Here is a 27795-nt window from a genome sequence, read left to right as displayed (position 1 = left end):
ATTCCACCTCTGCAGCTTTCGACATTCCCGCACAAAGGCATCGATATCACTATCACCATCCCCAACAGTCACCACCGTTTCGTCACCTGTTTCGTCTCTCGGATCAGCATCTTGCACAATCAGTCTTCAGCACCTCAACAGTCCACGGCCACAAGCATTACAGGCCGAGACGGGTCCGGCTTATCATCACCGCATTGAAGGATCTGCTGAGCAGTGATCTCAAACAACCTCAATCATCACCATATTTTCCTCCGCTGGATCGGATACTGTGCAAGCTGATTAGATACCTTCACCATGGCACCCAACAGAGGCATCGCTGCCCACTTTGCAGCATCCAAAGCGAGTATCAGTCGCTCCACTCGCTCTGTCAAGTCCAAACCTGTCAAAGATGTCGCCGCACCAGCCCCAGCAACGCATACCGTGTCGCAACCTCCATCGCAACAGTCAATGCCAGCACTGTCCAGCAACGACGCGTCTTCGACTCAGGCTGCTGCTGTTGAGCTCAAAGCTCCGACGACACCCAAAAAGTCGACACCGCGAAGGCAGACTCGCACGCGTTTACGAACACCGGACGAAGGCGAGGTCGATCGTATCATGGCTGAGAACGAGAGTCTGCTTCAATCGAGTCCATCGTCTCGACCTGCTCCTTCTTCTTTTGCCTCAGAAGATCTACTGGTGCCTCTTCTGGGAGCGCCACCTACGACTCCGCGTGCTTCCGCTCGTTCGGCTTCCCGCCTCAGCCCTCTTCTAGAGCCATCCCACATCTCGCCCATCTCGGTCCGCACTGATCCAGATACCAACAAGATGTATCTCATGCTTTCCAGATCACCTGCTAAAGCCTCTTCCTCTTCCTCCGCCGTTGCGAACAGTAGCAGCCCAACGAAGCGAAAGCTAGCCACACCACCCAAGTCGACCTCTCCCACCAAAACGCCCCGCACACTCGACGGCACTCCGCGACGCTTAATCACAGGCGAACCAGAACGACTTGGCACGGAAGAAGAAGATGGTCTGGTCCTCACGCCAGGTCGAGCTAAGGGAACCCGGGTGATGCTCGGCTCTCCTAGCAAGAGCCCGCTGCTCTCCAAGTTGGGTGATACGCCGAGGGGACAGGCACTCCGACGCATCGTAGACGAGGATGACGAGGCTTACATCACTCCACGCGGCGTGAGGCAGAGACCGAAAGGCATCCCTCTTCCACCTATGGCCACACAATCTGCGGCGGCGGTGTTTCGTGGTGCTCAACTACCAGCTTCCTCGAGTGCACCGAGTCTCGGACAGCCACCGACACTCTCGCAGGCTGCATCGTCCTCTTCCTTGAACCCAACCGGGTTGTCACACAGCGAGATCGAGCCTTTGGGAGAGGAAGACCAGACGGAGCTGCCGCAGCCTAAACACGTACTCTCTTCCGATCTTGCCCTCCCTTCGTTCTATTCGAGCATAATGACGCTCCACGTAGCGCTCGAGCATGCACTCGTCGTGCACCTCGCCACCGCCGGCTGTGCCAGTGCCACCTTGGAGTCCTCTGCTCAGGCTTCGGACGAGGATGATTTCTCCGATCCCGAACTACCACACCGCCAAGAACGGAAACGAACCAAGACCGTCCGCCTGCCGAATCTTATCTCTTATACAGCTCTGCGACCCCTCGTCGAGCGATCGGGTGGTCGACGACTTGGGCCAACCGAACTCAAGCGCCTCGCCAGTGTCTGGGTCGACTTCCAACGCTCCTCTGCTGCCCTGCAGCAAGGACGACCAGAAGCAGCGCTCAAAGGCGAAGAGCAGGAGGAAGTACGAGGGCTGGGTTTCATCATCTCCAAGACGCGAAGCATGGACGCACGCACGGGTCGACGGGCGCTCGACTGGGGTATTGGGATCGAGCTCGAGATCAAACGTACCATTCGCGAGCGTACTCCGCCGACTCAGGTCAACTTTGGTGGAGTCGAAGTGCAAGCTTCTCCTGTACTGCCTTCCTCAGCCGAGGGGTTTGACGAGAGCGTCAAAGGAACGCCCAAGATGCCTGCATCACGGTTTAGCACCCCTCCACCACCGTCATTGTCGTCGTCTACGGAGAGGCAAGCGCTGCGATCGCCGTACCTCCATCAACCGCACGCCTCGTCATCGCCACTGCTCGCTTCGCCGCGGAGGAAGATGCGAGCAGCATCGCCAACACCGGCCTCGCCTAAGACACGGAGCAGCGTTGGAGCCGTCAAGGCACGCGAGGGGATGTCCGTGGTTGCCATGTGGAACAACGGGCTGGAGACGCGGAAGGCTGAAGTGGGTCGGCGGTTGCGCGAGCGGTGTGCGCGGTTCCATCAGCTGTGGTTGGACGAAAAAGGAATCTCGGTTCCTGTCGCGGTAAAAAGCGAACCGCAAGAGCCATCTACGCCTTCGTCACGCCGATCGCAGAAGCAGGAACAGGAGCACCAGACAATCGGCCTTGGTATAGCATCTGCTGCTGATAGCGATGACGACGATAACGACGAAGACGAAGCTGGGCGACTACTGCCGAGAGAAGCGATCATGGGCGCGGGAGGGCTGCTGACCCCTTCGGCGACGCGGTCGGGCGGTCGACGCGTAGGCAAGCGCATGTTTCATATGGACCCGAGCGAGCTGGATCGCGATGGGCTTGCATCTTCGGGCGAGGACGAAGACGATGATGCCGGATTGGCGAGGCTGCGTGGTGGCAATGGAGGAAAACAGTCGCTCATCGAGGAGGTTTCGGGCAGCGTTGTAAGGAGTTCTAGATCTATGCCGCAGCTGCGCGCCACTTCTGCCAATGCTGTAGCGACGGAGAAGGCAGGAGAGGCTGGCGAGATTCCTGCAGAGGGGGAGCTACTGCACGCATGGCACCCAGATTTCCCACTGGACGATCCGCGTGTTGTCAAACCCGTTCCGCTTGCCACTTTGCCCTCGCTGACGGCAACGCTGGCTACACCGCACCGCAACAAGGACAAGACACTTTTCGGTGGCGGCTTGGACCCCTTGACTCCCAAGAAGCCGGTCAAGTACATCAGCGCTGTGCCCCTGGCCGCCAGCACCAGCGTCACGCCCGCTGCACCCGCCGCGTCCACCGCGGGCCTGACGCTACGCGAACGCATCCAAGCGAAAGAGCAACTGCGTCGAACCGCCTCGCTCCCCTCGCTCGCCCCTTCCGCCTCCTCCTCCACCGCCTCATCTTCGACGCTGACGCCGATGCAGGCGCTCTCGCAACGCGCGCTCGTTTCGCGCCTCCCCGAACTCTGCTCCATCCTCTTCATGCTCTTCTCGAACGGTACCACGCTCTCGTCCACCGGCATCACCCGATCACCCACCATCCCTATGCACGATCTGCTCACCAAGCTAGCCAAAAGCGTCAAGATCCAGCTCAGCGCCCGAGAGTGCAGGTCCGCCATCGACGTGCTCGCCAAGATTGCCCCCGGCTTCCTGCTCGTCATCAACCCGACCGATGGCGCAAGTGCGAGCGCCGCACAGGGTGGAGGTAAGGAGTATGTCAGGCTGGGGAACAACGCTCAGACAGGCACCCTGTGGCGGCTTAACGAGGTGCGTGCGAGAATCGCTGTCGAGCTGAACGGCAAGTGAACCGAGGGAGGTTCGACGACTGCAGGATACGTACAGTGATTGATACACAGAAACAGCATCGCTAGCATCGCTAACCACGGACGGAATGTAACATTAAAGTCACAACATGATTCCGGCATCATCATCCATATCTTGTCACCACGCATTCTAAGTTACACAACAACATTGTTCAACCCCTTGCAATATCATATGCTTTAATCCACTTCATGGACCCCTTTTGTCTTTACGTGGCCGTCGAAATGCCGACCGAACGAACGATCCCCAACTTTGAGACCTCGTCCTCTTGTTGCATTCTATCCGCGCGTGTCTCGGATGCAATCAGTTCATCGACGCTTGTAGATACACGGCTTCAGCAACGTCTTGCCGTTCGCGGCAAGCTCGTCGAGCGACGTGTTGTGAGGGTCGATGTCGCTATCGGCTGCGATAGAGGAGAGCGAAGCGAGGTGTGCCTGCGAAGTCAGCTTAACGAATTCAAAGAGGACGAAGTGGGTGTTGCTTGCGTCCTGGATTCGTAGTGAAGGCAGAAAGAGTGCATATCAGAAGCCAGTACGGGATAACAACGAGATGCAAGGGAGAATAGCAAGCATGAAAAACGTACTTTGTGTTCAAGACTGAATCCAAGCATCTTGACGATGCGAACAAAGGAATCAAACCCGTCGGCAAACCTGCTCGATACTTCGGCGATGATCAGCTCGCCTCTGCCAACACATAAACAGGATCCGAAAGAGAAATCGTTGCGTCAGCATCTCTGTCGACTCTTTCGCAGCTTTCCTCATCATACCGCAAACTTACCCTGTACGCAACACCCTCTTGGCCTCCAGCAGCATGTGGATCCAGTTGGTACCCATCAAACTCAGACAGAACACTGCTACATCCGCTACACCGTCCGCGGTACCCTTTGGTGCAACCTGCAGCCCCAGTGGGTTGCTGTCCTCGAAGAACCCTGGCAAGGGCAGCCCGCCAATCGCCGCTGTATCCTGCTTCCTCACCCACCCATCGCTCGTCGTCACGAGGTCGTAGCACAACACCTTAATGCCCTTCGGGACCAACTTCTTGGCCAGACCACCTTCGCCCGCTCCCAGATCGATCACCAATGCACCAGGCGTGAAACGTGCCTTGGCTGCACCGGTCGTTGGTCGAGGCTGAGTACCTTTGTTTTTGCCCTTGCCCTTGCTAGTCGTATTCGACAGGGATTTGTCGAAAAGCTCGACGATGCGATCGAGCGGGTTCTTGGGCCAAGAACGCACCTGTTCACGAAAGCCTTGGTGGTATTCGTCAAACATGGCGGGAGCAGCATCGATCATGCGAACGGCCTCGTCCGAGGCCGTGGTGTAGAGCCTTTCGTTGATCGTGCGGAAACGCGACCCAGAGAGTTTGGAGAGCATTTGGGCTTGGAGTGGTGTCAATGCACTTGCGCCGCTGTCTGACGAGTTGGAAGTGGCTTTAGAGGGTGAAGTTGCAGCAGACTTTTGTTTTGTCAGTGTGATAGCTGCATCGCGTACCGGTGTCTCATCGGTGTCGGCCTGGCGGGTGTTGCTCGTCGACGGCTGTTGCTGCTGCTGATCTTCTTGTGCCTTGAGCTGCTTGTTGATCTTCTTGCGCTGCGTCTTGCTGAGCTTGGAAAGGTCGATGGTCTCTCCGTCTACGACCACGATGCGGGGCTGATTCTGCGCAGCTCTCTGCGCTTCGATCCCCTTGGCAGCAAACGGATCCTTCTTGGCTGGTTTGCCATTGGCGCCTGTCGAGGCTGGGATTGTGCTAGCATTTGACTGTTTGGCCTTTTTCGTAGCAGAGATGGCATTTGCTCTACTGGTCTCTTCGTCTTCCGAACTCGAATCAGCTTTCGCTGTGAGCTCCTCGTCTTGCCATCGCTTGCGCTTTGCTGTTAAGGCACCCTTGAGGCGCAAGTCTGCTGCACTTCGTGGCTTGCCGTTATCAATGTTACTGCTGCCGTTGTCGTTCCCTGCCGGATGTTTAGGCGCTGCTCCTACTCCGAGGTTGGCTTGTCGCGGACGAGCGCTTCGTTGCTGTTGCGGTGGGGTGGGTGCTGCGGCCGAGGAAGAGGCAGAGGCACCAGCGAAGCCAGGCAGCTTGGAGAGGATGCTATCGGCCAAGGCGGACCGTTTGAGCTCGAGCTGAGCTTGCAGCTGGTCCAGATCGAGACCGTCTGACATTTTCAGATGGGACGATCGCAAGAAAAGACAATGAAGGCTGGGCTGAAAGCGTGAGAATTGGTATGGTAACAAGGTGATGATAGCAAGTCGAAAAATGGAACGCTCCAACGAGAAAAAAGTTGAACCAGAAGGGCTCGTTTGCCGCGGGAACCCGAAATCCAACTTCCGCGGCTGATCCGAACAGCAGCCAAAATGTGAATCGAGCCTTTGATTTCGAGTACCCGCTTATCCACCCACCTGCTTGTCCGCTCCCATCCCGCATGCTTCACTTGTATGCAAAAGCAAGCAACTCGACTCGATTGGTCGTGCCCTGCTTCCACTTGTTCTAAGATTGACGCTCGGAGCTTTCAAACGAGTCTCTTCAAAGTGGCCCGCGGCGAAGAGCACGCACGAACCCCGTCCTCATCGGCGACGTGGCCACGATCGCTCGTCGTTGGCTTTGCCTTTATCACTCACTCGCTTGTCGAATCGGCCCTTCCGTTCAACAGCAACTCGCTTCCAGAAGCATTCCTCACCATGACTGACGTAGTAACCGACGCCCACGGATCACCAGTCGGAACAAGCTCGTTGCAAGCATCACCTTCGCCCTCGCACTACTTGCCTCCGAAGAGGACCAAAATCAGCTGCTTTCCTTGTCGACAACGCAAGTCGAAATGCGATCATGCTCGTCCATGCTCGTCGTGTGTGCTCAGAGGCACTGCACATCAATGCTCGGATCCCAGTGGCGGCAGCGGTGGAACGGCTACTGCTGGCACTTCATCTGCATCTACCTCGTCTTCGCATCAACACGGCCATCTCCCAGCTGCGGCCGGTCCCAGCTCCGATACTCTGACTCACCCTTTGACAGCATCCATGTCGATGCCTGTAGCTCTCAGCAACTACGCAGCCGCACAATCACCACCATCTCTCGCCGCAGCGGAACGAGCGAATGGTCCACAGCAAAAGAGGAGACGTACCGAGGCTGCGCCGTCGCGACTTCAGGAGAGGAATGCCATCGATCCTCTTGCTACAGCGACTGACGACAGCATCAAGCAAGAGATGGATCGTATGAAGCAGTCTATGGCACGTCTCGAGACTCTGCTCAGCCATCGGCCGCCCGAGTCTCGCCCTGGCGCTCCTACTGCAACAGCGACATCAACGCCTGATACACACGACTATCGAGTTGATCCGTCCGAGGATGCTCCAGGCGAGACAGATCCGCCTTCTCTCGAGTCTCGTCAACGATGGCAGCATATTCGTTCCATCCTCCCGCCTCTCATCGACACCCACCGTATGATGCACTACATGCTCACTGAAGGCGACTGGCTTATGACGTGCGTTCAGGCTCCTCGCTTCGTCGCACTTTGGAAGTACTCTTTCGATCGACAAGCCATCTCGGATGTCTTCGCCGTTCGCGTTCTCATTCTCGTCGCCTGCTCGGCTCTCCTCATATCCGATAATCCCCGGCGCGTCATCCACTTTAACGCGCCCATCCGATCGTTACACACCACCTTGGCAAAGGAAGCTGTACGAATGGTCGAATCTATGCCCGCTCTGCGCCACGGACGCACCGAGGCAGAGGCCTGCGATCTCATCGAACTCCAGCTCAACGTTGCTCTTTACTTTCGCTGCCTGGGTAAAGAGTCCGTCTTTGGCAAGTACACGGAACGTGCCATCTCGTGTTGCATACGCGCAAGTTTCGACGACGAGCTGCGACCTTCGTGGCTGGGACTGACGAAAGACCAAGTCGAGCGCAGGAGATCCCTCTTGATGGAAGTTGCCTTGTCCACCAAGTGGCTCGCCTTTCACTGCCGTAAAGACCTCACGCTTTCGCGCATTGCCTCGTTCAACTTTGGTCGACCCAATTTTGAACACATTGGCCAGTTCCCCCCGCTTGAAGCATGGCCACAGTCAGATCATGTTGCGCGCACCATCGCTGCTCTTCCGCAGGACGGACCGGACCTTTCGTTTGCCTGGCGCGCCAAAACTGACAAGGAGCGCGACACGGTCCGCACCTACATCCTCACCTCGGCTTCGCTCACCGATGAGATTCCAGCTATCGTCGAGCTTGCGAGCAAGACCGAGACGCGACTCTTGCAGCCCGAAGCACTCGTTCTATGCACCAAGGAAGAGATGCGTGACATGGCCAGGCAGACGCGCCAGATGCTCGCGCGCTTGGAAGAATGGCACAAGGTCATCCTGCCACGAGCCGGTGTGGGCTATGACCGGGCCATCAACGCCCAAATTACCGCAGAAGATCCTGCCGAGGCGAAAAGCATGGCTACCATCCTGATGCTCAACTTGGCCGTCTGTTACATGAGCTCGATTTTGTGTCGTGCATGGCTTTTGTTGGCTGATCGGCTGCAGAGTCTCAATGACGCACGACGACACGAGAAATACGATTTCGAACAAGCAACTACAGTCAGTCCCGACTTTCTCGAGCATATCAGGCGGAGGCAGATCGATCATGTACAGCATGTGCACGCATCGTGGCTCCCGCCGACGTTCCTCAGCGAGGTGCAGGCGGCAGTGGTAGAGATTGGTCGACGATGCATCCGTAGCATTCCGGTGATCCGAACCTTGCAGTCGCTATCGTCGTCGCAATTCTACGTTGGCTGGACGAGTCAAGCGCACATGCAAGCGGCTGTCAACCTCGCCATCCCGCTGGTGCGGTCGCACCATCGTCTGAATCATCAACACCTTGATCCCACCGAGCCAGGCTATGCAGACGCCGATCTTGACTCGCTGCGTCGGGATGTTTCGACGATATTCGAAGGCGTGAGCCAGCTGTCGAACAATTACATGGCGCATCGCACCGCCAAGGTGCTCAATCGGGCGTTGCGGTTGGGCGGGATCGAACGACCGTTGATGCATGCGGATGACAACGCGGATGGAGTGGGCGATGCGTGGGCACAGGAAGAGCGAGCCGCGTCGACGGTGGGCTCGGGACAAATCGAAAGTGCGGCCGAAGGGTTGGCTCTTTTGTCCGCCGCGTCGAGTGCGAGGACGGCCAGCGATAATGCAGCGTCGAGGCGCAGAGCGAACGGATCAAGCGGGACGAGCTCCACCGGCATACCGCCTCTTGCCTGGGAACCACGTTCTCGCGCCGATGGCAGCAGCCACAGCCACAGCCATCTGGTGCCGTTTGAAGACTCGTCCGCCCCACCTTCGTATCCGGACACATCGACGACGACAGCACCGCCAGCGGCATCTGTGGCAGCAGACGGCACCACAAGGGAACCAATGTGGTGGGAATCGCGGACACCTACCGTCGAGAAGACTCACTTTATCTCGGCGAATGTGGGCGACACTTCAGTCCCGGGCAATTATCATGGACGACAGCAGCAGCAGCCGCAGCCGCAGCCACAGCCACACCACATGACGGATTCGCAGCTACTCGATGAGCTCCTCAACCTGGATGCGTCTTTCTGGAAATTTGTGCTGGATGGCGCTGGTCATGAGGTCACGGGCGATGCCGGCACCAACACAGGCGCACCAAATGTACAGGCGTAGTTATTGTGGAATTGCGTCCGAAAGGTGAAAGACAGAAGAAACTTTACGTGGCTTTGAAGATCTCGTAGACTGTGCGATGCAACGGGGTTGTATATGAGGTCAGTGGAGGCGAAAGGAAATGGCAAAGCAGGGGGACCATACTCACTAACAGTGACGCCGTTGCTGCCCACCTCGATCTTTCCTTTTCCGACAAAGACTGTGCGGTTGACCCAGGCGTGTTTCGAGTTGGCGGGCGCTTCGAAGACGGGTGTTGTCTATCGCAGATGCATGAACAAAGCTGTCAGTTGATTGCCAGGCCAGCTGGAGTACCAGTGGAGAAGGAGAGGTTTATTTCGACTTACGAGAAGATAGCCGTCATCGAAGTTGGTCGATTTGGCAGCTGCGTCGCCGCCCAAAACTGTAATGGAACAAGGCACATCAATTGATCAGTGGCCTCCTCTATCTTTGCTTGTGTGCCTAGATCGACTTACTCTTTGCGATAGCAGGCGTGACTTCGAGCTGACCGTAGTACTGGATGTAGATGGTCTCGTTGTCAGGGGTGACTGCATGGACACGGACATCGAGCTTTCCCCAGCCGTCCTTGACAATGGCATAGTCACCGCCCGGCGTGACTTTGGCCTCAATGCCCTGGCCGGTCAGCGTTCCACCCAGCACGGGGATGTAGGCTGTGACGAAGCAAGGGTGGTCAAAGATGTCAGAGATTGAGCTTTACTTGTCCTGTATATGAAAAGAGAGCCGGCGAAGTGGGTGCACGTACAGCGGTCGCCTACGGGAGTGCCGGGGATGGCGTGAGCCGCCGAGATGGGCAGCTTGAGCGTAAAGGCATGGGCGAGGTTGATGCTGGGAGTCGACATGATTGATAACGATGATGGTGAGGAAAGGAGGAGAGCTCTCCGACAAAGCCACTCTGTTTACTTGTACTCGACGGCAAGCAGATTTGCCCGTCAGCTATGCTCCGAGATGCCCGTCGAGGAAGGCGTGCTTCTCTACTCAGTCCACCTTGCTCTCGCCCGCACAAACCCCGCACAAGGGTCCGTCAGACTCTCTCCGTGAACAGCTTGCGGCACTCTTCCGAAAAAGCAGCGACTGGCTCACTCTCTCGCCCCTGCTCGCACGCCACATTCTGGCACATTGTGACAGCGCCACCCAAGGCCAAGCTCGTGAAGCCACTCGTGACCAAGCAGCTGCCCCGTTCATGCTAGCGTTGGGGCAAACAGCAGACTCTGCAGGGATGTCGGCATGAATTCGCAGTGCCTCAAGGCGTGCATCAAAAGCCTTCATTCTGGATTGCAAAGCGTGCGTCCGTGCGTGACGGAGAAATTCATCTGTCCCGATATCCACAAGAGCCCCGATTTGCGATGCAACACGCTGCGTCCAAAGCGGTGAGTGGAAAGCGACATTCATGACGGCACTGCTGAGTCAATGACACCAAGCTCAGCTAAGCATCTTCCCGCTCTCACACTCTCTCTTTACAGCAGCAGCAGCGACGAGTCCGGTCGGCAATGGATCGAAACATCTGATCGTCATTCGTCAAGCACGCACCGCATCCGAGGTCGACAAAACGAGATTCTTTCTCTCGCGCTGCGGTGTTTGCAAGCCTTGACCAGCATCCGTCCAGCCCGATCTCCTCCACATGTTGAGCTTGCTGCTTCCGCCGTCACCGCCGCCGCAGTCGTCGTCGTCCATCACCAACGCCCTCCTGAATTGATACGACTGTTCCATCTCGCTCTCTCGGTCCTTTCTCTCGCACCTTCATCGCAAACACCTAGAAACCCGGATCTCCAGCGCACCCCACTGGAACAATTCGCCCAACATGGTCAAATCCGACGCCGACGTCATCAAGGAGTTCAACGAACTGGTCAACATGACCGCCTCCGACCTCGAGAAATGGCTCAAGTCCAACGACTCGACTTCCTCTGGCTGGACCAACGGCAACTCCGGCGAGACGGTCGGCCACAACTCTGGAACCAAGATTGTCGACATCCTCAAACGCAACCCGGACAAGAAGAAGGACAAGTACACCGAGGAAGACATCAAGCACATGCGTAAAGTGGTCAGCTACAACAAGAGGCATCTGGCGCAGGAGCAGCACCTCAAGCAGAAGAAGTCCAAAGAGGAGCTGCAAAAGACAAAGAGCTACAAGAGCTTGAAGAGTGAGTACCAATGCAAACCCCCCTGTGCCTTGAGATTGCCCTTTCCCCCTTTCGTTTCTTTCGCCATCTTTGGCCGTTCTTGGTCCATTCCCTCCTCCTTCTGCTCCCCCCTTCACCTTTCGAGGTACACGACCAAAGCGAGGATCTTCCTTGCAGCCTAAATATACGTCTTACTGCATTGGAGTCCGACCTATCTCGAAACAAACTCGATTATCAGCATCAACGCCCAGATACAATCAATCGCCTCGAGTGCACCTTTCCAACGACCATATTCTGACAACGCCACGCCCCACGCCCGTATTCCTGCTACATTACCTCAACCAGGCGGCCAGCCAGACACTTCCTCTCCAGCATCCAACTTCCGATCCGACGTCGCCCTGCCCACCGCACTCAACCTCGGCAAAATCGGCACCTCGGCCACCGCCGCTTCCACCGCAGCTGCCTCGGCGACCAACGCGCGACAAGTCCATTCGGGAGAATATCTTGACTCGTTGGAAGAGGGCGTCAACAAGACCATCGATGCCGAAATCGAGACTTTACTGTCTAGCTACAAGGAGCTTGTCTCGCTTGCCACTGTGAGTTGTCATCCCCCCTCTACTAGGAGACAGAATGTCCGTACTGATCACGCCAACGATGGATGCATTGACAGATTGCGGATAAAGACAAGTACCGCGTGGCTCAAGAAGCATTCCAAACCGAAGCGAGAGCAGACATCATGGTACGTTTCTCGCCATTTACATGTGCTTCCCGTTTCCTGAACGCGAACAACTCACTCGGATTGCTTTTCGATGCAACACGACAGGTCCGATCCACACAAACCCTCTCGCTGCTATCGGAAGCGCTGAAACTCTCGCTCTTGCTGTCCAAGTCGCCCGATCCCGCGCTCAACGACGAAGCCATCGACCTTATCAAGAGCACCGAAACCGAGAAGTTGCGGTGTGCTTTACTGCTCGGCGAGATCATGGGGCTGGACAATGCAACAGCCCAAGACCTGGTCAGGGAGATGGACCACTCTTACGTCGAGAGCAAGACCGGCCCGGCGCCGTCTTCGAGTACAGACGCGAGACAACAAGGCGCGGCAGCTGTGCGGGGAGACAGCGCCGACGACGACGACATGGAAGAGCTGGAAGACGACGAGATGGAAGATGTCTCTGCGGGTTGAACGTGGGGTTTGGGGGTTGTGTCGAATGTTGAAGACATGACTTAGGCCAGGCAATGGCTGCGGGCAAAGACGGCCCTGGGACACTCCCGCTCAGTGTGCATCACGAGCGACTCGAAGACGACCAGGACACGGGCATCCCGAGCTGCTCGGCGTGCTCTCGTTGCGCCACCGCGCACGCATCACGCGGATTCAGCAGTCCACCTCCTCACACCTTGTCCCTCCACCGCTCACTCCCTTTTAACTACCCCCCTTCTTCGCCATTTACTTCTCCCTTTTTTAGATCTGCTGTGGTCCATCTCAGGGTTTCACTGGCACGAGGGTTCGGGCAAGGAAGATGCTGACACTGCTTGCTTTGCTATTTCTGCCCGCCGCAAAAAAAGACTGGGGCCACGACCCTCTCAAGGCCTGAAATGCTCTCGGAAGCCAAGCTAAGCTGAACCGGGGCCCGGACAGCGATGCGCGTTTGATCGCACTCGAGGGCGGCGGAGTGTTGACTGATGCATAAAGAGAATCGACATGGCGCTGACTGTCCAGCTCGGACGGCGCGGCGGTTCGGTCGCATTGCGGCCGCTTTGTACACACCTTGTGTTGCCTCGACGGCGCAGAAGTGCAATTTCATCAATGCTGTTTCCCTGGCCTGCGGGTCGATGCGGTGCACAGCCCAGTCTGTGAACATGGACTGTTACCTGTAAAAACAAGCTCAAGCCTAAAAGAAAGGATTGAACGACCAGAACTCCTGGTGCGCCCCCACGCTCTCGCCGTTGCGCCTCTGCTCTTGTGACGCATACCTGCTCGTCTGCAGCTCGCCCCTGTGCATCCGCACCAGCTGGGTCGCGGTCATCCTCCAGATACTCTCCCCATCCCCCCTGCCTTTGTCGTTGTCGTTGTCGTCGTCGTCGTCGTCGTCGAACAGTCCAGACCCGCGCAGCTTTGACTGGAGGCCGCTGTAGCGCGCTTCGAAGACATACAGGGCACGCACGGCTTTGGGGAGGTGCTCGTCGACGTTGTCGCGTGCCTGTGCGAACATGGTTTCCCAGCTGAGCGCGGGGGGGTGGCCGTCGTGCTCGGCATCGTGGAAGTTGGCGAGCGAGAGGGCGGGCCGACCACGGGCGATGTAGTAGTACAAGAACTGCGCGACAAGCGCGCGGAGGAAGGCGCGCGAGAGGTGCGCCGACGACGACGACGAGGAGAAGAGGTGCAGGTAGAGCGGCGTGAAGAGGTGCGCGTTGTTGAGGTGCATTCTGTCCAGGCCGGAACGAGTCGGTAGTGTCAGCGTGTGTGGTTGTGAGTGGGAGAGCGTGGCAGGGCGCGAGGGAGACTTACAAGAAGAAATCGTGCATGTACGCTACGCCGTCGGTCTGCTTCGGCACTGAGCCCAACAGCAGACCGGACAGCAGGGCTAGCTCACCCATCGCCTCCTCCTCCCCTTCTTTACCCAGCTGCACCGCGGCCCAGCGATCAACGTACTCCTGGATCACCCCGAATCCTGACCCTTCCCGCGTCGCAAACGGGGTATCCGGTAACGCCGCCTCCTCCTCCTTCAACCCCAGCGCTTCCACACTCAGTCGTTTATCCCGCTGCATCTCGCGCACAAGCTCCAACAGCCCCTTGGTACCCCCCTTAGAAGGAGGCGGAGGGTGAAACACCCACTGGTAGTCGAACAGCCACGCATGGCCCGCCGCTGTCGATGTTGCCATGGCCAAAGCCTCGGCGGCAATGCCTGGCAGCCGCATCTCGAGCGCATACCCAAAGTGGATCAGCGCGTGCAGTACCCCGCCGTAGAAGCGCAGCATCATATGCACGCCCTCCTCGTTTGCCTCTCGACTGAACACGAAGCGGTCCAGCACGCTGAGGAGGCCGCGCTGCTGGACCTGCGCATCGAAAAAGTGCAGATACGACCAGTAGTAGCGCGCATTCCCCACGTGCTCCCGCCAGTTGGCCTCGGTGACCTTCTGGATGCCTTTACCGCCATCTGAGGGCGAGTAAGGGTCGTAGCGCGAACGGTCGTTGAGCGAGAACTGGCCGAGGTAGTGCTGGATCTGGTAGGCGTAGTGGCGCTGCAGCTGTTCGGGGGAGCCGCCGAGGGTAAGGTCGGCAACGAGCTGGTGGAGCGAGTGGTTGTGCATGCCGCGCGTGTTGAAGAAGCAGTGGTGCGACTCGTGGTTGGCCGCGAGCAGCTCGGCCAGCGTCGAGGACGACGCGTGGCGGATGTACGGTGTCAGCTCGCCAAATGCCGATGTCGTGCACGCCGCGGGGCTAAACGATGGGCCTGGCGCGGCGGTGGAGGTGGGCGAGGAGGTCATGGTTGAAGCGGCGGTGTACGTGGTGCGGACGATGGTGTTGTGTGCGGGTGTATGATGTCGTACTTGTACGGTGGCCCGTGATGGACGCAGAGAAAGAAGGGAGGCTGTTCGACCGACTGACATATACGACCGAGCCAGCATCGCCCCTCTTTACACACCTCTTAACTCTTGGCAGCTGCCGTGCGTGCGTTTCGTCGTGCGTCCTGCAAGGACAACAACCGGCTCGGACGGAAATGCCGCGGGCGAGCACTTGCTTGCATGCAGTCGACGATGTGAACCAGCGTCGGTGGTGAGAAGCCAAGACGGCTGCTGTCACGAGACGCTGCTGAGTGAGAACGCGCAACAGGTGGAGGAGGCACAACTGCAATTCCAAACCCCGCCGCACCCCGCACCGCAACCAACACGAGACCTGCGCAATTCAACACCTCACACAAACACACACACACACACGAGACACAAATGCAAAGACTCTGAGAATGTTGGGAACTAATGCTAGTTGCAATCTGCGCGCAAGTAGAGTGTACAAGGGCGACTGCGGGACGAAGCGATGACGACGAGATTATAGCGAGAAGAGAAAAGAGAGAGAGAGGGTGACTACCGAGACGAGAAAAATCCGTATCTATTCTTGTTATTTGTGGTTGCTGTCGAAGAACGTGGGCCCAGCCGACGTGCTTCGCCACCTTCGGCCACCTCTCGTCTCCAGGGAAGGAGCTTACATCTTGTGGAACGTGAGGTCGTGTAGGACACCGGCGTCGAGCGAGTCAAACACCTTGAACACGCCCTTGGTCACGTCGATCCACTCGCGCGAGCAGCCGGCGCACCGGTCGACGGCGGTGACGACGACGTGCTTGCCCTTGCCGTCGCTGATGCGGATGCGATCGCCACAGCGGAAGGGCGAGTCGAACGAGATGGCTGCCGTCATGCTCCAGTCGTCCGGGGTGGGCGCGCCGGGGCACGCGGGGTTGAGCAGCTGCGAGCCGTAGTAGAACGTCACCTTGCCGTGGGTCAGGCTTGGGCGCGATTTGACGTGGTGGCGCCCGCGCGGCTGCAGCTCTTCCGAAGACGAGGAAGAGCGGGGCACCGAGGCAATGCGTGGGCGCGAGAGCGACTCCATCTGCGGCGAGATGAGTTCAGGGCTCGAAGCGGTGGAGGAAGGCGTGCCGATGTGCTCGCCCTTGGGGTCGACTTGCTCTTTGGCCGGGGTTCCGATGTGTTGGCCCTTGGTGTCGACGTGTTCTTTTGCTGGGGTACCAATGTGCTCGCCCTTGGGGTTTACGTGTTCCTTGGCGGGCGTACCGATGTGCTGCCCGTTTGCGTTGACATGTTCCCTGGCTGGCGTGCCAACATGTGTACCCGATGGCAACCCAGCAGATGCGCTGTTGAGCAGCAGCGCAAATACCAACGCTGCTGCCAGCAGTAGTGAAGAGAAATGCTTGGTTGGTGTCATGGCCACAAGATTGTAGAAAGGATGGAAAGAAGGAGAGAAACTTGGTCGTGCTTCTGTTGCTGTGCGATGCGGGACGATGCAGGTGTTGCTGTTGCTGATCCAGAGGTGGCTGGCTGTCCTGAAGGGAAGGGATGCTGTTCTTGAGGAGTGCGGAGCGGAGGATGGTGATTGCGTTGTTGGAAAGAGAACCGCCGCGAGTCAGAGCAAGAAGGGAGGGCTGGAATATATACTCACCTCCCCCGAACGCTGCAAACAATCAACACACCAGGACCCACCGGTTCCTCGATTCAGGGGACACACAGCAGACAGAAGAAGCTCACTCAACCCGCGCACCACTCCCAGCACTTGTGCAGATCAGTACCGGCACAGGCATAGGCACATGCAACACGCGCACGGGGTCCGGCCTGCTGTCTGCTGTCTGCTGTCAACCTGTCACGCACGTCACTTTTTACGAGATATAACTTTTTATGAAAGAGAAAGAAGAAAAAAAATTGAGCTGCTAACCGATGGACCATATCCTCTGTATGCTGGTGTAAGCCTGTACAGCCAGCGCGCTGCACAAGCTGCAAGCTGTTGTTCCGCCTTCTTGTTGTTCGTGATGATTCGAAGGAAGAGCCACTCGTGGGCCCTCGAGTGTGTGCTGCAGGTTGATTTGCAGAAGCGGTCCCTGCCCTCTGTCATCGAAATGAGACGCGACAGTTTGAGTGTCTGAATCTTCCACCGCTGGTTCCCACTTTGAAGGTTCAAGGGTGTATACCGCATACTCGCCCCCCATTCGTCTTCGGTTGCTGATCATCGACGATAGAGCTTGTACCCTCACCTGTGACTCTCACAGCTCCTCTCTCTTCGAACGCGAAGACGCGTTGACAGCCAGAGACGGATACCCTGAGCAAGGAGCGCAGATAGTCTCGAAAAAAGAAACCGCTGCATGCAAGGAGGCCCCCCCCCCTTCTCGCCCGTTCTCAACCCACGGCATCCACCGCGCAGCCCCACGGCAGCGCAAACCGTTGTGCATCTGCCTCGCTGCACTTGTTCTCACGCATGAGCCCACTTTCGGCGCACACCAACCCGTCGCAAGATTGAAAGTACTCGCTCATCACCTCGCCGCGCCACCCAACAAAACCCGGGCGGGCGGCCAGAAAGTGAAAATTGAAAAAATCTGATATAGCTCAATCCATCGTCCATCGAAGCACCACAAAAGCTTCCGCCGGTTCCATCAAGCCCTCGCTTCGCCGTGGCCAACATCTATACCTCCCTCCCCCGCATCTTCTTGTCGTTCGACCATGAGCGCTCAACCAAGACGACGTGCATAATGCGATGCAGACACAAGCATCGCCAGCTGATCGTCAAGTCGTCCAACCCCTGCGAACGCGCGTCCATACCAAAGGTGGTCGCGGCGCTCTGCACAGGACACGTGAGCCGGCATGGTGATACAGTATGTCACCGGCCAACCGCCATGGAACCACAGATTTGTGGTACTTCGAAGCCTTCCATTCTTTGAGAAACAACAGTTTAAGTTACGTATGTACAATGTTGACGCCGCACCGGCCGACCGCCTCCTCAACGCCCGCACCCGATCAAAGCGGTCCGATCCTCCCTCAGCGAGTACAGAAATACCCTTCCACACCCAACCGTGTTGATCGCCGAGTTGCTTGCGTCCGGGAAAGCAAACGCAATCGCCCTCCCCTTGACCAGCCTAGCATACTCCCTCTCGTCGGCAGACAGCGTCTCGAGGAAGGCGCGAAACATGTACGCGCCCTCATCCTCGGTATCCATGCTACCGCCGCCCACGTCTCCGTTCCCACTGTGCCCCCTCTCTCCATGGCTGCCGAGACACGCAGTGAGCGCTGCAGCAAGCCGGTCAAAGTTGGCTCCCGTGAAATCGACCGCCAAGATGGGCACATTGCCCGATTGCAGTTGGTCGGCAAACTTGGATACTTGACGTGAGGCTTTGTCGAGCACCAGCTGGCGTGACGAAGGCTTGGGCCGGTTCTGTTGACTCTTGTCGCCCTTTTTCGATCGTTCGATGGGCCTCTCTGGCAACAGCATCTCGCGTTCGCGCACTGCGATTGTGGCCGAAGGCATTACTTCGTGGCCACTGTACGTTCGCGAAAAGCCTCCGTGCTGGTGATGGTGATACATTCCGCCTCCGGAGCCGGGTGCTCCCGAGGCCGCGGTGGCTGCCCTCATCGATGCTGCATCGAAGGCAGCAGGACCGAAGCGACCAGCAGCGACGCTGCCACCTGCTGACCCAGCTACCTGCAAATCGACACTCCTTTGCTTTGCAATTCGATCCTGAACAAATCCCACCAGTTCATGACGCGCCACTTCGTATTCGACACGCTGCAGAACCACCTTGACTTTGAGCACGGGCGATCGTGCCTTAGCGAAGACGAGCAACAGAATGCCCTCGGCACGACACGTTGCTGCCGCAGCTTCGGGTGTGTTGTAAGTCGCATGCTCGTACTGCAGATCGGCTGCAATGTTGTGCGCCCACAGCTCGCGGCAGATCTCCATGCGAGTCTCGAGCAGACCGGGCGTCGAAGCGACATAAACATCACACCGTCTTGGCGTGTAGAGACCAAAGCTGCGTTCCTCTTCCGCCCGCGAGAGAAGCTTCGGCACCTGCACTTCTTGGTACTTGGACAGACCCAGAGTCAGTTTGCCGACTGCCATCTGCACCCCAACACCGTGCAAAGGCGCCGACGAAGCTGCCGACGGGTTGGCAAAGTGCTTGAGTAGCGTATCGTATCGACCACCTGCAGCCACCACGTCACGTCGCTTTCCGGCCCTTACCACCGTGAACAGCACGCCACCTTTGTACAGGCTGTTTGATTGCGCAAGCAGGGGCGAAAAGAGAAAGCGTCGCTGTACGCCAAAGAATCGCGCTGTGGCCACAACATCCGATATTTGCGAGACAGCCTTCGACAACCTGGTCCGCAGATCCAAGGGGAACAGGCGTTCCAATCGGCGATGCACGGCTTCCACGTCGTCGTTCAAATTGAAAGCTTCCAGCTCCTCGATCGTGGATCGCGGCAGCCCGAGCTGTAGAAGTTGGGTGCGTGCGCTCTGGATCGTCTTGGAACCAGCGAGCAGCGCCACGACGCCCAGCACAGCAGTATGGTGCTTGGCAGGGATGCGTTCGAGAATCATCGACAGCACGACCTCGTGATTGATGTGGATCACCCAATCTTCGCTTGCTACGCCCGGAATCTCGTCGAGCACTTCCTCGACAAATGCCAAAGCCTCCGCTTCTGCTGCCGCCGACTTTTCTGGCGAAACAATGTCAAATGATGCCGCCAGCACGGCTCGAGGCTGGCCACCAGCAACCACATTCTCGCGGTAGACGTTGCTGATCTCGTACCGTTTAAAACGCTGGTTGCTGCTACGAGCAAACACTCGCGCAAAAGGAACCGTGAGATCGTACGGGAGATGCACCACTCGTCCAGTGCGATCCAACATCTGCACAATCTTTTCGGTGGCAGTGTAGAGGCCGTTGGGTGGCACGACGAGCGGAGCAGTAAACTCGACAGCTCCGTGTCGGCGAGCCGCGTTCCGGATCAGATCGCACACCACCGTTGTCAACGAGGTATCGCGGTCGGTCTCGGCGCCAGTGTCAAAAGTGAAGTCGCGCACAAGATCGGCAGCAGTACGGCTGAAGAGCGCATCCATGAGTTGATGGTTGTAGGCACTGGTGGGGTTCGCCATGAGTCTCAGGCACTCCTCGATATACTCGTCCTCCATCTTGGGTGGTAGCAGATCGCTTTTGAGGATCTCGAGAGGTGAAGGTCGACGATCAGGATCATGGTCGAGCATCTGTCGAATGAGCGCCGTCTGCTTCTCGAGCTTGCTGTGTGGCCAGACCGCCGGCAAGCCAATATCTCGATCTCGAAGTTCGCGTATCAAGAGGATGCGCTCCATGCCCGTGTGGTAGACACGTTGACTCGCCAGCATCTCGAAAAAGATGATGCCAAGCGAGTAAATGTCGACCTTGAAGTTGTACTTGACGCCGCCTTTGGAGCGCAGCTCGGGAGCGGTGTACAAGAAGGTGCCGAGATCGCCAGTGAGATCGCTGCTTTCAGCCAATTCGGCAGTTCCAGTCATGTGCCCAGCATTGCCATCCCCAATCTGAAGGGCATTGGTTGCCAGCCCAAAGTCGCCGATCTTGACATCTCCGTTAGCGTACATGAGCACGTTGGAAGGCTTGAGATCACGATGGATGATGCCGAGACTGCTGATGTGGGCAAGTGCTTCGACCATCTGACGCAGAATGCGCCAGGCTTCATCTTCCGTCAAACCCTTTTCGATGGCCTCGCGCAAGGTGCGATTCTCGACAAACTCCATCTGAATGTAGAGCACACGCTGTACGGGAACACTACCTGACAGTCGCGCTACGCTGACGCTTCTCGATACTGAACGACCAGCGCGAGAGGCTCGCCGGGATGATAGTCGAATGCGACTGAAGTCGTCGTCGTCGCCGTCAAACTCGTCCTCTGAGCTCGACTCCTCTGAATCGTCTTCGTCTTCATCCTCATCCGAGTCGCTGTCGTCTGAAGGCGTGCGCAAGGCCAGCAATCCGCCCTTGAACGACGTGTCGGCCTTTGCACGTGAAGAGGTGCCAGCATTTCGCTGATCCACGCTATCGTCGTCGTCCTCGGCAAAACGGATATCGCTGTAGCTTCCTGTGAGATTTGATGAGTTCGCACCCGATGCAAAGGCATCATCATCATCGTCATCGTTAAAGTCGGGAACGGCGCGGAACGAATCGTCGCGGCCACCTACAGGCCTGGTCGCTTTGGTCGAGCGCTGGAAGCCATTGCCAAACGCCGACATGGACAGACTTGGTCCAGACGCGTGGGTCTTGCTCGTGGTCGTGTTCGTCTCGAGCGTTTGGCTGGAAGTGAACCCATCCGTGTCGCTTGCAGCCAGCCCAGCGATGGGCAAGTGCGTCTCTTCGATCCAGCAAGTCGAGTATCGTACAATGTGGGGATGGTCGAGACGACTGAGCGCGCTGATCTCACGCAGCGTTCTCTCATCCTCGTCGGGCGAACTGGAGAGCTTGATCTTTTTGACCGCGTAGAAACGGCCGTCGAGGCGGTTGCGAGCCTTGACAACGCTGCCGAACGCACCTTTGCCGAGGAATTCAACCTCTTCAAAGTCGGAGAGGTAGCGTGAGGAGGTGGCAGCATGCGGAGCACCTGTACCCGAAGGCGAGCGGAAGGGCCAGAGGGAGCCGATTGACTGAAAGCCATCTGCGTTGAGAGCAGTGCCGATTTTGGGACTAGGCGAGGCAAGATGGTTGTTCTGCAGATCGCTCTGTTGGCGTGCTGTGCCTGGACGAGGTGTGGCCTTGATGGCCTTGGCAGCTGTTCCCGCAGCTGGAGTGGCGGACTGTTCAGGCATCTTGGTGTTAGAGTCCTCTGCCAGCTCCGTGTCTTCGTACAGGATGAGCTCGTCGAGGCGCGAGACGAGAGCAGCTGCGGTGGGCCTTTTCTTGGAGGACCGCTCGAGCATGAGAAGTAGGAAGGCCTGTACATGCGGATCAAGCTTCTTGTTGCCACGAAGGAGGTGCTCTGGAAGGTCGTACTCGACGATACAATCCAAACCAAAGAGCATTTGGCAGGCACAAATTCCCAGATCCCAAATGTCGCGTTTGCGGCTGTACGACAATGGCTGATCTATCGACTCGGGCGCCTTCCATGTGTCGGGTTGTACATCTTCGTCGATAGGGCCGACGAGGTCGTTGAGCGGATTGGACTTATGCATGTCTTTCAAGCGACGGGAATAGCAGGCGCCTGCGAGTCGGATAACGGAAGCCATGCCCGCCTGTGTTCTTCCTTCCACAAAGATGGAGTCGGCGTTGATGCTGCGATGGACGAGGTTGCGAGTGTGTAGCGAGTCGATTGTCTTGAGCAGCGCCAAGAGATAGTGACGCACGCGCCTCCAGGGCAGTGAGTCGCATTGCTCGAGTAAGTCGCGCAAACAGAGGCCGTCGGTACGCTCGATGACGACGCTGAGCTTCCAACCCTGTGGATCCACAGTACGGGTGACGGCGCTGGCGAGCACGTTTACCAAGCCAGGCTCGCGCACTTTGACGAGTTTGTCGAACTCGAATTCCACCTCCTCGAGCTTGCGCTTGCCAGCCGAGTAGGCGTAGTGCTGCGATGTAATGAAGTAGTGCTCGATGATCCAAGAGTGCGAAGGGGCGCGAGAGTCGGTGGGAGCATCGTGGGCTGATTCAGCAAGATGGCGTGTCGCGAGGCCTGTATTGCTGAGAACAGGTCCGACTCGAAGGATCGAGGTGACGCGACCATTGTGCTCGATGGGATCGAGGAAGGTTTCGATACGTGCATCTGATGAAGTTGCTGCTGCTTCTGCTGCGGCGGAAGTACCAGAGGGCGAGGTGGCAGTACCGAGGCCTTTGACAGGGCTGAGAGGGCCATGCTGGCCGAAATAGCTGCTCTCACGCTTGCGCTCCTTTTCCTGCTTTAGCAGAGCAACTTTCTTGTTTGCCTCTTCTTGGATGAGCTGAGCAAGCTGTTCGGAGCGAACGCTCTCTGCCTGTTGTTTGCGAAGGAGTTCTTGCTGCTGTTCTGCAATATTACGCTCGTGCTGTTCCTTGGCGCGCTTCTGCATTTCCTCTTCCAGGCTGAGAGAGGGTGTACCGTCTTTGACTTCTTTGGGGATGGTGTTGTTGATACTGATAAAGTCTTGGCCTGCCGTGATCAACTCCCAGATCATCTCAGCTCCGAGGAGAGACTTGGCCTTGCGGTTGAGCTCGTCGCCGAGCTTGGTGAGATGGCTTGTCTTGAGTCCTTTATGGCGGCCATCATTGTGTTTGATGATGATAGTTGGTACAACGAGTGGATAGTTCTTGGGCAGACGAAAGAGCACGTAGGCGCAAACAAGCGGTTTGAGGCGTTCCTCATCCGGACGAAGGACAACCTGGAACTCGTGAAGTTGAGAAGCGGCAGCACCTTTCCACGCCTTCTGCTCGACACGCGTAAAGTCTTGATCGAGGATGGATTCGATGGCCTCGATTTCAGTCTGTTGGAGCTCTGCAATTTCGGTTGGAGAGAGCGTCGGCGCTGAGGCGGCATTCGTCATGGTGGCTCTAGCACGTTCCTGTCATTTGCTTATAAAGTGTTCAGATGCGTCTGTGGCATGCAGAATGTCAGCAGTCGGTGGTCGACGTGATGGATGGGCCTGCGAGGCCAGTAGCGTCGTAGTCGATAGCCTTTCGAAGCAACCCCACTTGCGTGGAGCTGATTTAGAGGCTGCTGTTGACGAGCATCTCGGTGTGTCTGTCTGGAAGGTGGGTGATGGTGAAAGCTGAGCAAGCTGCGAGACTGCGCAAGTCACTGAAGCAGCGCCGTGTGGTTATGCGTGATGGGATAATGGTGAAAAGTCACAGAACAAGGTCGGACCCTTTCCCGAGCAAATCACACAAGACTCGCCCTATCGATGTCGCCATCTGCTGCCTTGTTGGTTTTAAAGTTTTCGACCTGGTCGAATCCACAGCTCCAAACAGCGCACGGACGAACCTTTCTCCTTTTCAATTTGTATTTTTAAGGAAGCCGCTCCACATCACTACCGAAATCCGAGGTTGGGTTCATTGCACTTCGCGACAACCACCTCATCCCTCTCTACCTGCTCTCTCCCAGTTTCCGCGGCAGGACGACAAGTGGCGCCAACATGTCGCTATCAGACAAGCGCAAGGCTTCATCAGCGGCGGCAGGACCATCATCCTTTTCCGCAGCATCCTCGTCCAAACGCGTACGCATCGATGAGCCTTCAGGGCGACAACGTAAGCGTGAGGACACCGACTTCTTCGACGGTGACCCCGAGATTGAGGAGGAGGACCGTCGTCGCATACGCAAAGACCAGAAGAGCGGTCGCATCGATGATCGAGGCGAGGACCTTTCGGATAGCGACGAGTCCGATGGCAATGGCGCCGACCTGTTCAACGGCGATGGAGACGATTCCGATGCAGAAGCGGATGCTGGATCACATCGCAGAAGAGCAGAGAAGAAGAGAAGAGGCGATGCTGCAGGTGCAGCAGGCGACGACGTCGACGAGGACATGTTTGACGTAGCAGACGAAGATGATAAGAAACCAAGCTCAGGTCAAGCAGGGACAAAGGGCGCGGCACGCGACAAGTATCCCAATCTTGGCGAGTTGGAAGAAGGCCAAGACTTTGGCTCCAAAAATCGCTCGACGCTGGATGCAGCAGATGACGACGCAGAGCTCTTGAGAGGTGGCGTTCGAGATGATGACGATGATCTTGATCCGGATCTCGAGCTCGAAGACGACGAGGACCAGGAGGACCAGGAGGACGACGATCAAGGTCCCGTCGATCTCAACGCCCTTGCAGAACGTTCACCGCCCACGTCTCCCGGCGGCACCCCTCTCTCCACGGTGCCTGGCAAATCCAAAAAGAAACACAGCAAAGCCAAGGCGCCCAAGGTGACAGGCTTCAACATGAAGGCGGAGATGCGCACAGGCAAGTTCGACGCCGACGGAAACTACCACGAAAACCAACGCGATCCACACGCACAGCACGACGCATGGCTTGCCGGCAACTATTCCAAGTCCAAGATCCTCGAAGCGCGCAAAGCTCAGCAGAAACGAGACCAGGAAGCGCGCGAAAAGGAGAAAGCAGCACAGCAAGCCGACGGAGATGAAGACGAAGTGAAGATGCGACTAGTCGAATACATGCAGCGAGCAGAGACGGTTCAGAGGACACTGCAGAGGTTGGGCAAAATATCCGCAGAAAAGCGAAAGGAACTCAAGGCCAAGACTATCACAGAGGAGCAGGCGAAGCAAGCAGCAGCGGACGTCGAAGCAGTCACCCATCTCTCCTCGGTGCTCATGTCCCGCTTTGGTCGGTTGGACATCTACGATCACACCTACGAGCAGCTGCTGCACGACGTTCACAAGTCCGGTCTGGTCCGGCAGACGTTTGATCCAGCCGCCAAGTTTGATCCCCCGACCGCACCCGCTCCCACCACCTCGACGACGAATGGAGAGGCTGCAGCAACGGCGGAAGCAGCAGGCGAATGGGAGTACCGCTGGACACCCTCCTATCTCGCCGCAGCCGCAAGAGAAGCAGGCACTCCTGTCGACCCCGAGGTTCAAATCTTTGGGCCTTTCAGCCTCACCGACTTGAAAAGCTGGGCTGAGCAGGGCTACTTCGGCGACGCTGGAGAGCGCATTTTGCTCCGATCTAGAGGCTCGACGGACGCGTGGTCGACGTATAACGATGCTGTGTCGAGCACACAGTAACATCACGCTTTTGTTCCTTTCAATTACCGTGTGAAGTATGTGTTTGTGATGTATGTGAGTGAGGGATGGGGCTGCCAGCGTCCAAACGACGTCGATTGGGACGCGGGTCTTGCTTGGGAAGCCTGACTAGCCTGACTGAGAGGTATATCCGAGAAGATGTCTTGCATGGGCAGACATGAGGAACTTCCAGCGCTTTGGATAGTCTTCATTGGGCTTCAACTTGTAATGTTGTTCTTATCCATGCCATGGTGGTCAGGATGTTTGAAAGCCGATGAAGCAGTACTTCAGGGAAGGGGGAACAGTCTAGTGCTCGAGGTGTGAACGAGGATATTGAAGGAAGAGAAGAGTCAGGGGCTCAGTATCCCTGGGACTAAAGTACTGTATCTTTCCGAGGACCAGAAATGCCTGCCCTTCTCGCTGTGTCGAGCAACCCTACTTTCAAGTTTCATAGCAAGCCTCCTTTGTAGCTACAGATGAGCAGCAGATGCAGTGCAGGGCGACAGACAAGACCAAGGTCGATGATCTGAAATAAATCGAAGCTCCACCGACATGTCTCTGCAGCTGCGCGGATTGTCGTTCGCGATGAGACTGGCGACTCCTCGCCAGTCTGCTCATCTTGAGCACAAATTCGACTCGACTCGACGTAGCGTCGACGCGAGGCCGCTATACATACCGTCATCCCACCCTCCTCGATCCTCAAAAGTAACTCGCTAGGCTGATCTCTTGCGCACTCTTCATAGCTAGGTCACGCACAATCCTCCCACGCTCCATCCCTCCGCTCCACCCTCCACACCTTTCGAGCTTGCCGTATCAATTGTGGATATGCAAAACTTCGATGAACACGAATCTTGCCAGCCGTACAATCCTGTTCGAGAGTCATGTTATTCCTGTTACATTACATAGCACTCGCTAGTGAAGGATGGGGCTGAGTCGTATACGTCCAAACCCTGCTTCGAAAGTGGTTCGCTCTGTTAAAAGACAAAGGTTAAGCTCAAGGTCAGCATTCGCATTCGCACCTACGCCAATCACGTTCAGCGAGCGGGCCAACTCACCAATACCGTCAGGTGGCCCACTGGGAGGAAGCTTATCCGCGGCCACATACAATGCGACCTCATACAGCCCCTCCCCATGCTCCTTGATCCATTTCATATCCTCTGGATCCTCGGCGACTTTGACAACCACTCTGATCAGCCTGCTAGCCAGGTCGCCTGCCGCCATTCGCAGTGACTCGTGGTGCGAGCTCACGGTGATATCGGCAGCGGCGCTTGCATCAGGCTTGTGCGTCGCAGCGGGGGTCGAAAGGAGACGACAGGGGATCTCGTTGGGGACCAATTGGAAGTCTGACGTGATGGGCAGCGTGTCGGGTTGGATGGGCTGGTTGAGCGCCAACGACACATCGAGGTAGGCTGTTACGGTATCGTGTGCATACAGCAGTGTGATTTCGGCAATCCCCGGCGAGTGGTTATCGTGGTGTGCATAGGTCAGTGGGACTCGAAGTTGACGAGGGGTGAGGTCCGCACACCAGAAGGGGACTTGGGATCGTACGTTGCCCACTGGCACATCTGCTGTGGCCGTATCGGTGGATGAAGATGGCGGCGAAGGGAAAGTGACCTTCCACTTGATCTCGTCGCCCCTCGTTGTCGTCCTTCCACCTTCTTGTGGCACTTGATACAACAGCCTCGGCGCAACAACCTTTGAATCACCTCCTTCCTCACCTTGGTTGCTCTGCAGCTCTTGCACAGCACTCTCCCTCAACCGCCTAGCATTATCGTTGATGCTATCGATGGCTCCGTCGCTGATCCCATCTGCCAAGCACCAATCAATCCATCCTTTCCGGCAATGATACCACCAATGCTGTTTGCGTCTCGCTTCAAAGCCTTGCTGGTTCTCCACGGATCCGGGCGCGGGGGCCGGCTCGAACTGGATGAGCTCGATGTACACTCCATCCGGGAACACGATGAGCGCGTTAGAAGTCAGTCCGTCCGCGTGGGTGCCGCCGCGTACAACCTGGAAGCCAAGCTCGGAAAACACGAGGACGGCGTGTTCGAGCGCCGACGTGCGTTGCGAAGATGCGGTCTGTGGGTCATTGACCAGCAAGATGAGGTGGTCCAGCGCCGGTACGATCGAGGAAGAGGCTGCACACATGGCGTCTGCCGATGCCATTCAAGGTGGTGTTGCGTTGGGTGGTGCAGAGCAAAGTCGT

General features: G+C 57.1%; 10 protein-coding genes across 10 annotated transcripts; 4 read left to right on the top strand and 6 right to left on the bottom strand.

Moving 5' to 3' along the window:
* Positions 1-294: 294 nt before the first annotated feature.
* Positions 295-3576, top strand: EX895_002596 (uncharacterized protein; the record flags this gene model as incomplete). The annotated part of the gene is made up of 1 exon (XM_029883194.1): positions 295-3576. One exon carries the CDS (start codon positions 295-297, stop codon positions 3574-3576), a length of 3282 nt encoding a protein of 1093 aa, XP_029740592.1.
* A 323-nt stretch (positions 3577-3899) lies between these two features.
* EX895_002595 (uncharacterized protein) lies at positions 3900-5750 on the bottom strand (the record flags this gene model as incomplete). Its single annotated transcript, XM_029883193.1, has 3 exons — positions 3900-4079; positions 4175-4274; positions 4369-5750. 3 exons carry the CDS (start codon positions 5748-5750, stop codon positions 3900-3902), a joined length of 1662 nt encoding a protein of 553 aa, XP_029740591.1.
* Positions 5751-6602: 852 nt separating this feature from the next.
* Positions 6603-9242, top strand: EX895_002594 (uncharacterized protein; the record flags this gene model as incomplete). The annotated part of the gene is made up of 1 exon (XM_029883192.1): positions 6603-9242. The coding sequence occupies one exon, from the start codon at positions 6603-6605 to the stop codon at positions 9240-9242; it is 2640 nt and encodes an 879-aa protein (XP_029740590.1).
* A 43-nt stretch (positions 9243-9285) lies between these two features.
* EX895_002593 (uncharacterized protein) lies at positions 9286-10096 on the bottom strand (the record flags this gene model as incomplete). Its single annotated transcript, XM_029883191.1, has 5 exons — positions 9286-9311; positions 9388-9496; positions 9584-9639; positions 9713-9907; positions 10000-10096. 5 exons carry the CDS (start codon positions 10094-10096, stop codon positions 9286-9288), a joined length of 483 nt encoding a protein of 160 aa, XP_029740589.1.
* A 959-nt stretch (positions 10097-11055) lies between these two features.
* On the top strand, positions 11056-12557 carry EX895_002592 (uncharacterized protein; the record flags this gene model as incomplete). The annotated part of the gene is made up of 4 exons (XM_029883190.1): positions 11056-11395; positions 11720-11970; positions 12045-12113; positions 12198-12557. 4 exons carry the CDS (start codon positions 11056-11058, stop codon positions 12555-12557), a joined length of 1020 nt encoding a protein of 339 aa, XP_029740588.1.
* A 706-nt stretch (positions 12558-13263) lies between these two features.
* EX895_002591 (uncharacterized protein) lies at positions 13264-14860 on the bottom strand (the record flags this gene model as incomplete). The annotated part of the gene is made up of 2 exons (XM_029883189.1): positions 13264-13798; positions 13881-14860. The coding sequence occupies 2 exons, from the start codon at positions 14858-14860 to the stop codon at positions 13264-13266; spliced, it is 1515 nt and encodes a 504-aa protein (XP_029740587.1).
* A 712-nt stretch (positions 14861-15572) lies between these two features.
* On the bottom strand, positions 15573-16307 carry EX895_002590 (uncharacterized protein; the record flags this gene model as incomplete). The annotated part of the gene is made up of 1 exon (XM_029883188.1): positions 15573-16307. The coding sequence occupies one exon, from the start codon at positions 16305-16307 to the stop codon at positions 15573-15575; it is 735 nt and encodes a 244-aa protein (XP_029740586.1).
* A 1560-nt stretch (positions 16308-17867) lies between these two features.
* On the bottom strand, positions 17868-23414 carry EX895_002589 (uncharacterized protein; the record flags this gene model as incomplete). The annotated part of the gene is made up of 1 exon (XM_029883187.1): positions 17868-23414. The coding sequence occupies one exon, from the start codon at positions 23412-23414 to the stop codon at positions 17868-17870; it is 5547 nt and encodes a 1848-aa protein (XP_029740585.1).
* A 588-nt stretch (positions 23415-24002) lies between these two features.
* EX895_002588 (uncharacterized protein) lies at positions 24003-25592 on the top strand (the record flags this gene model as incomplete). Its single annotated transcript, XM_029883186.1, has 1 exon — positions 24003-25592. One exon carries the CDS (start codon positions 24003-24005, stop codon positions 25590-25592), a length of 1590 nt encoding a protein of 529 aa, XP_029740584.1.
* Positions 25593-26501: 909 nt separating this feature from the next.
* Positions 26502-27755, bottom strand: EX895_002587 (uncharacterized protein; the record flags this gene model as incomplete). The annotated part of the gene is made up of 2 exons (XM_029883185.1): positions 26502-26560; positions 26645-27755. The coding sequence occupies 2 exons, from the start codon at positions 27753-27755 to the stop codon at positions 26502-26504; spliced, it is 1170 nt and encodes a 389-aa protein (XP_029740583.1).
* Positions 27756-27795: the final 40 nt, after the last annotated feature.

The sequence above is a fragment of the Sporisorium graminicola genome, chromosome SGRAM_15 (genome assembly GCF_005498985.1).
Source record: "Sporisorium graminicola strain CBS 10092 chromosome SGRAM_15, whole genome shotgun sequence".
NCBI classification, from domain to species: Eukaryota; Fungi; Basidiomycota; class Ustilaginomycetes; order Ustilaginales; family Ustilaginaceae; genus Sporisorium; species Sporisorium graminicola.
This window is presented reverse-complemented; position numbering and strand designations above follow the sequence as displayed.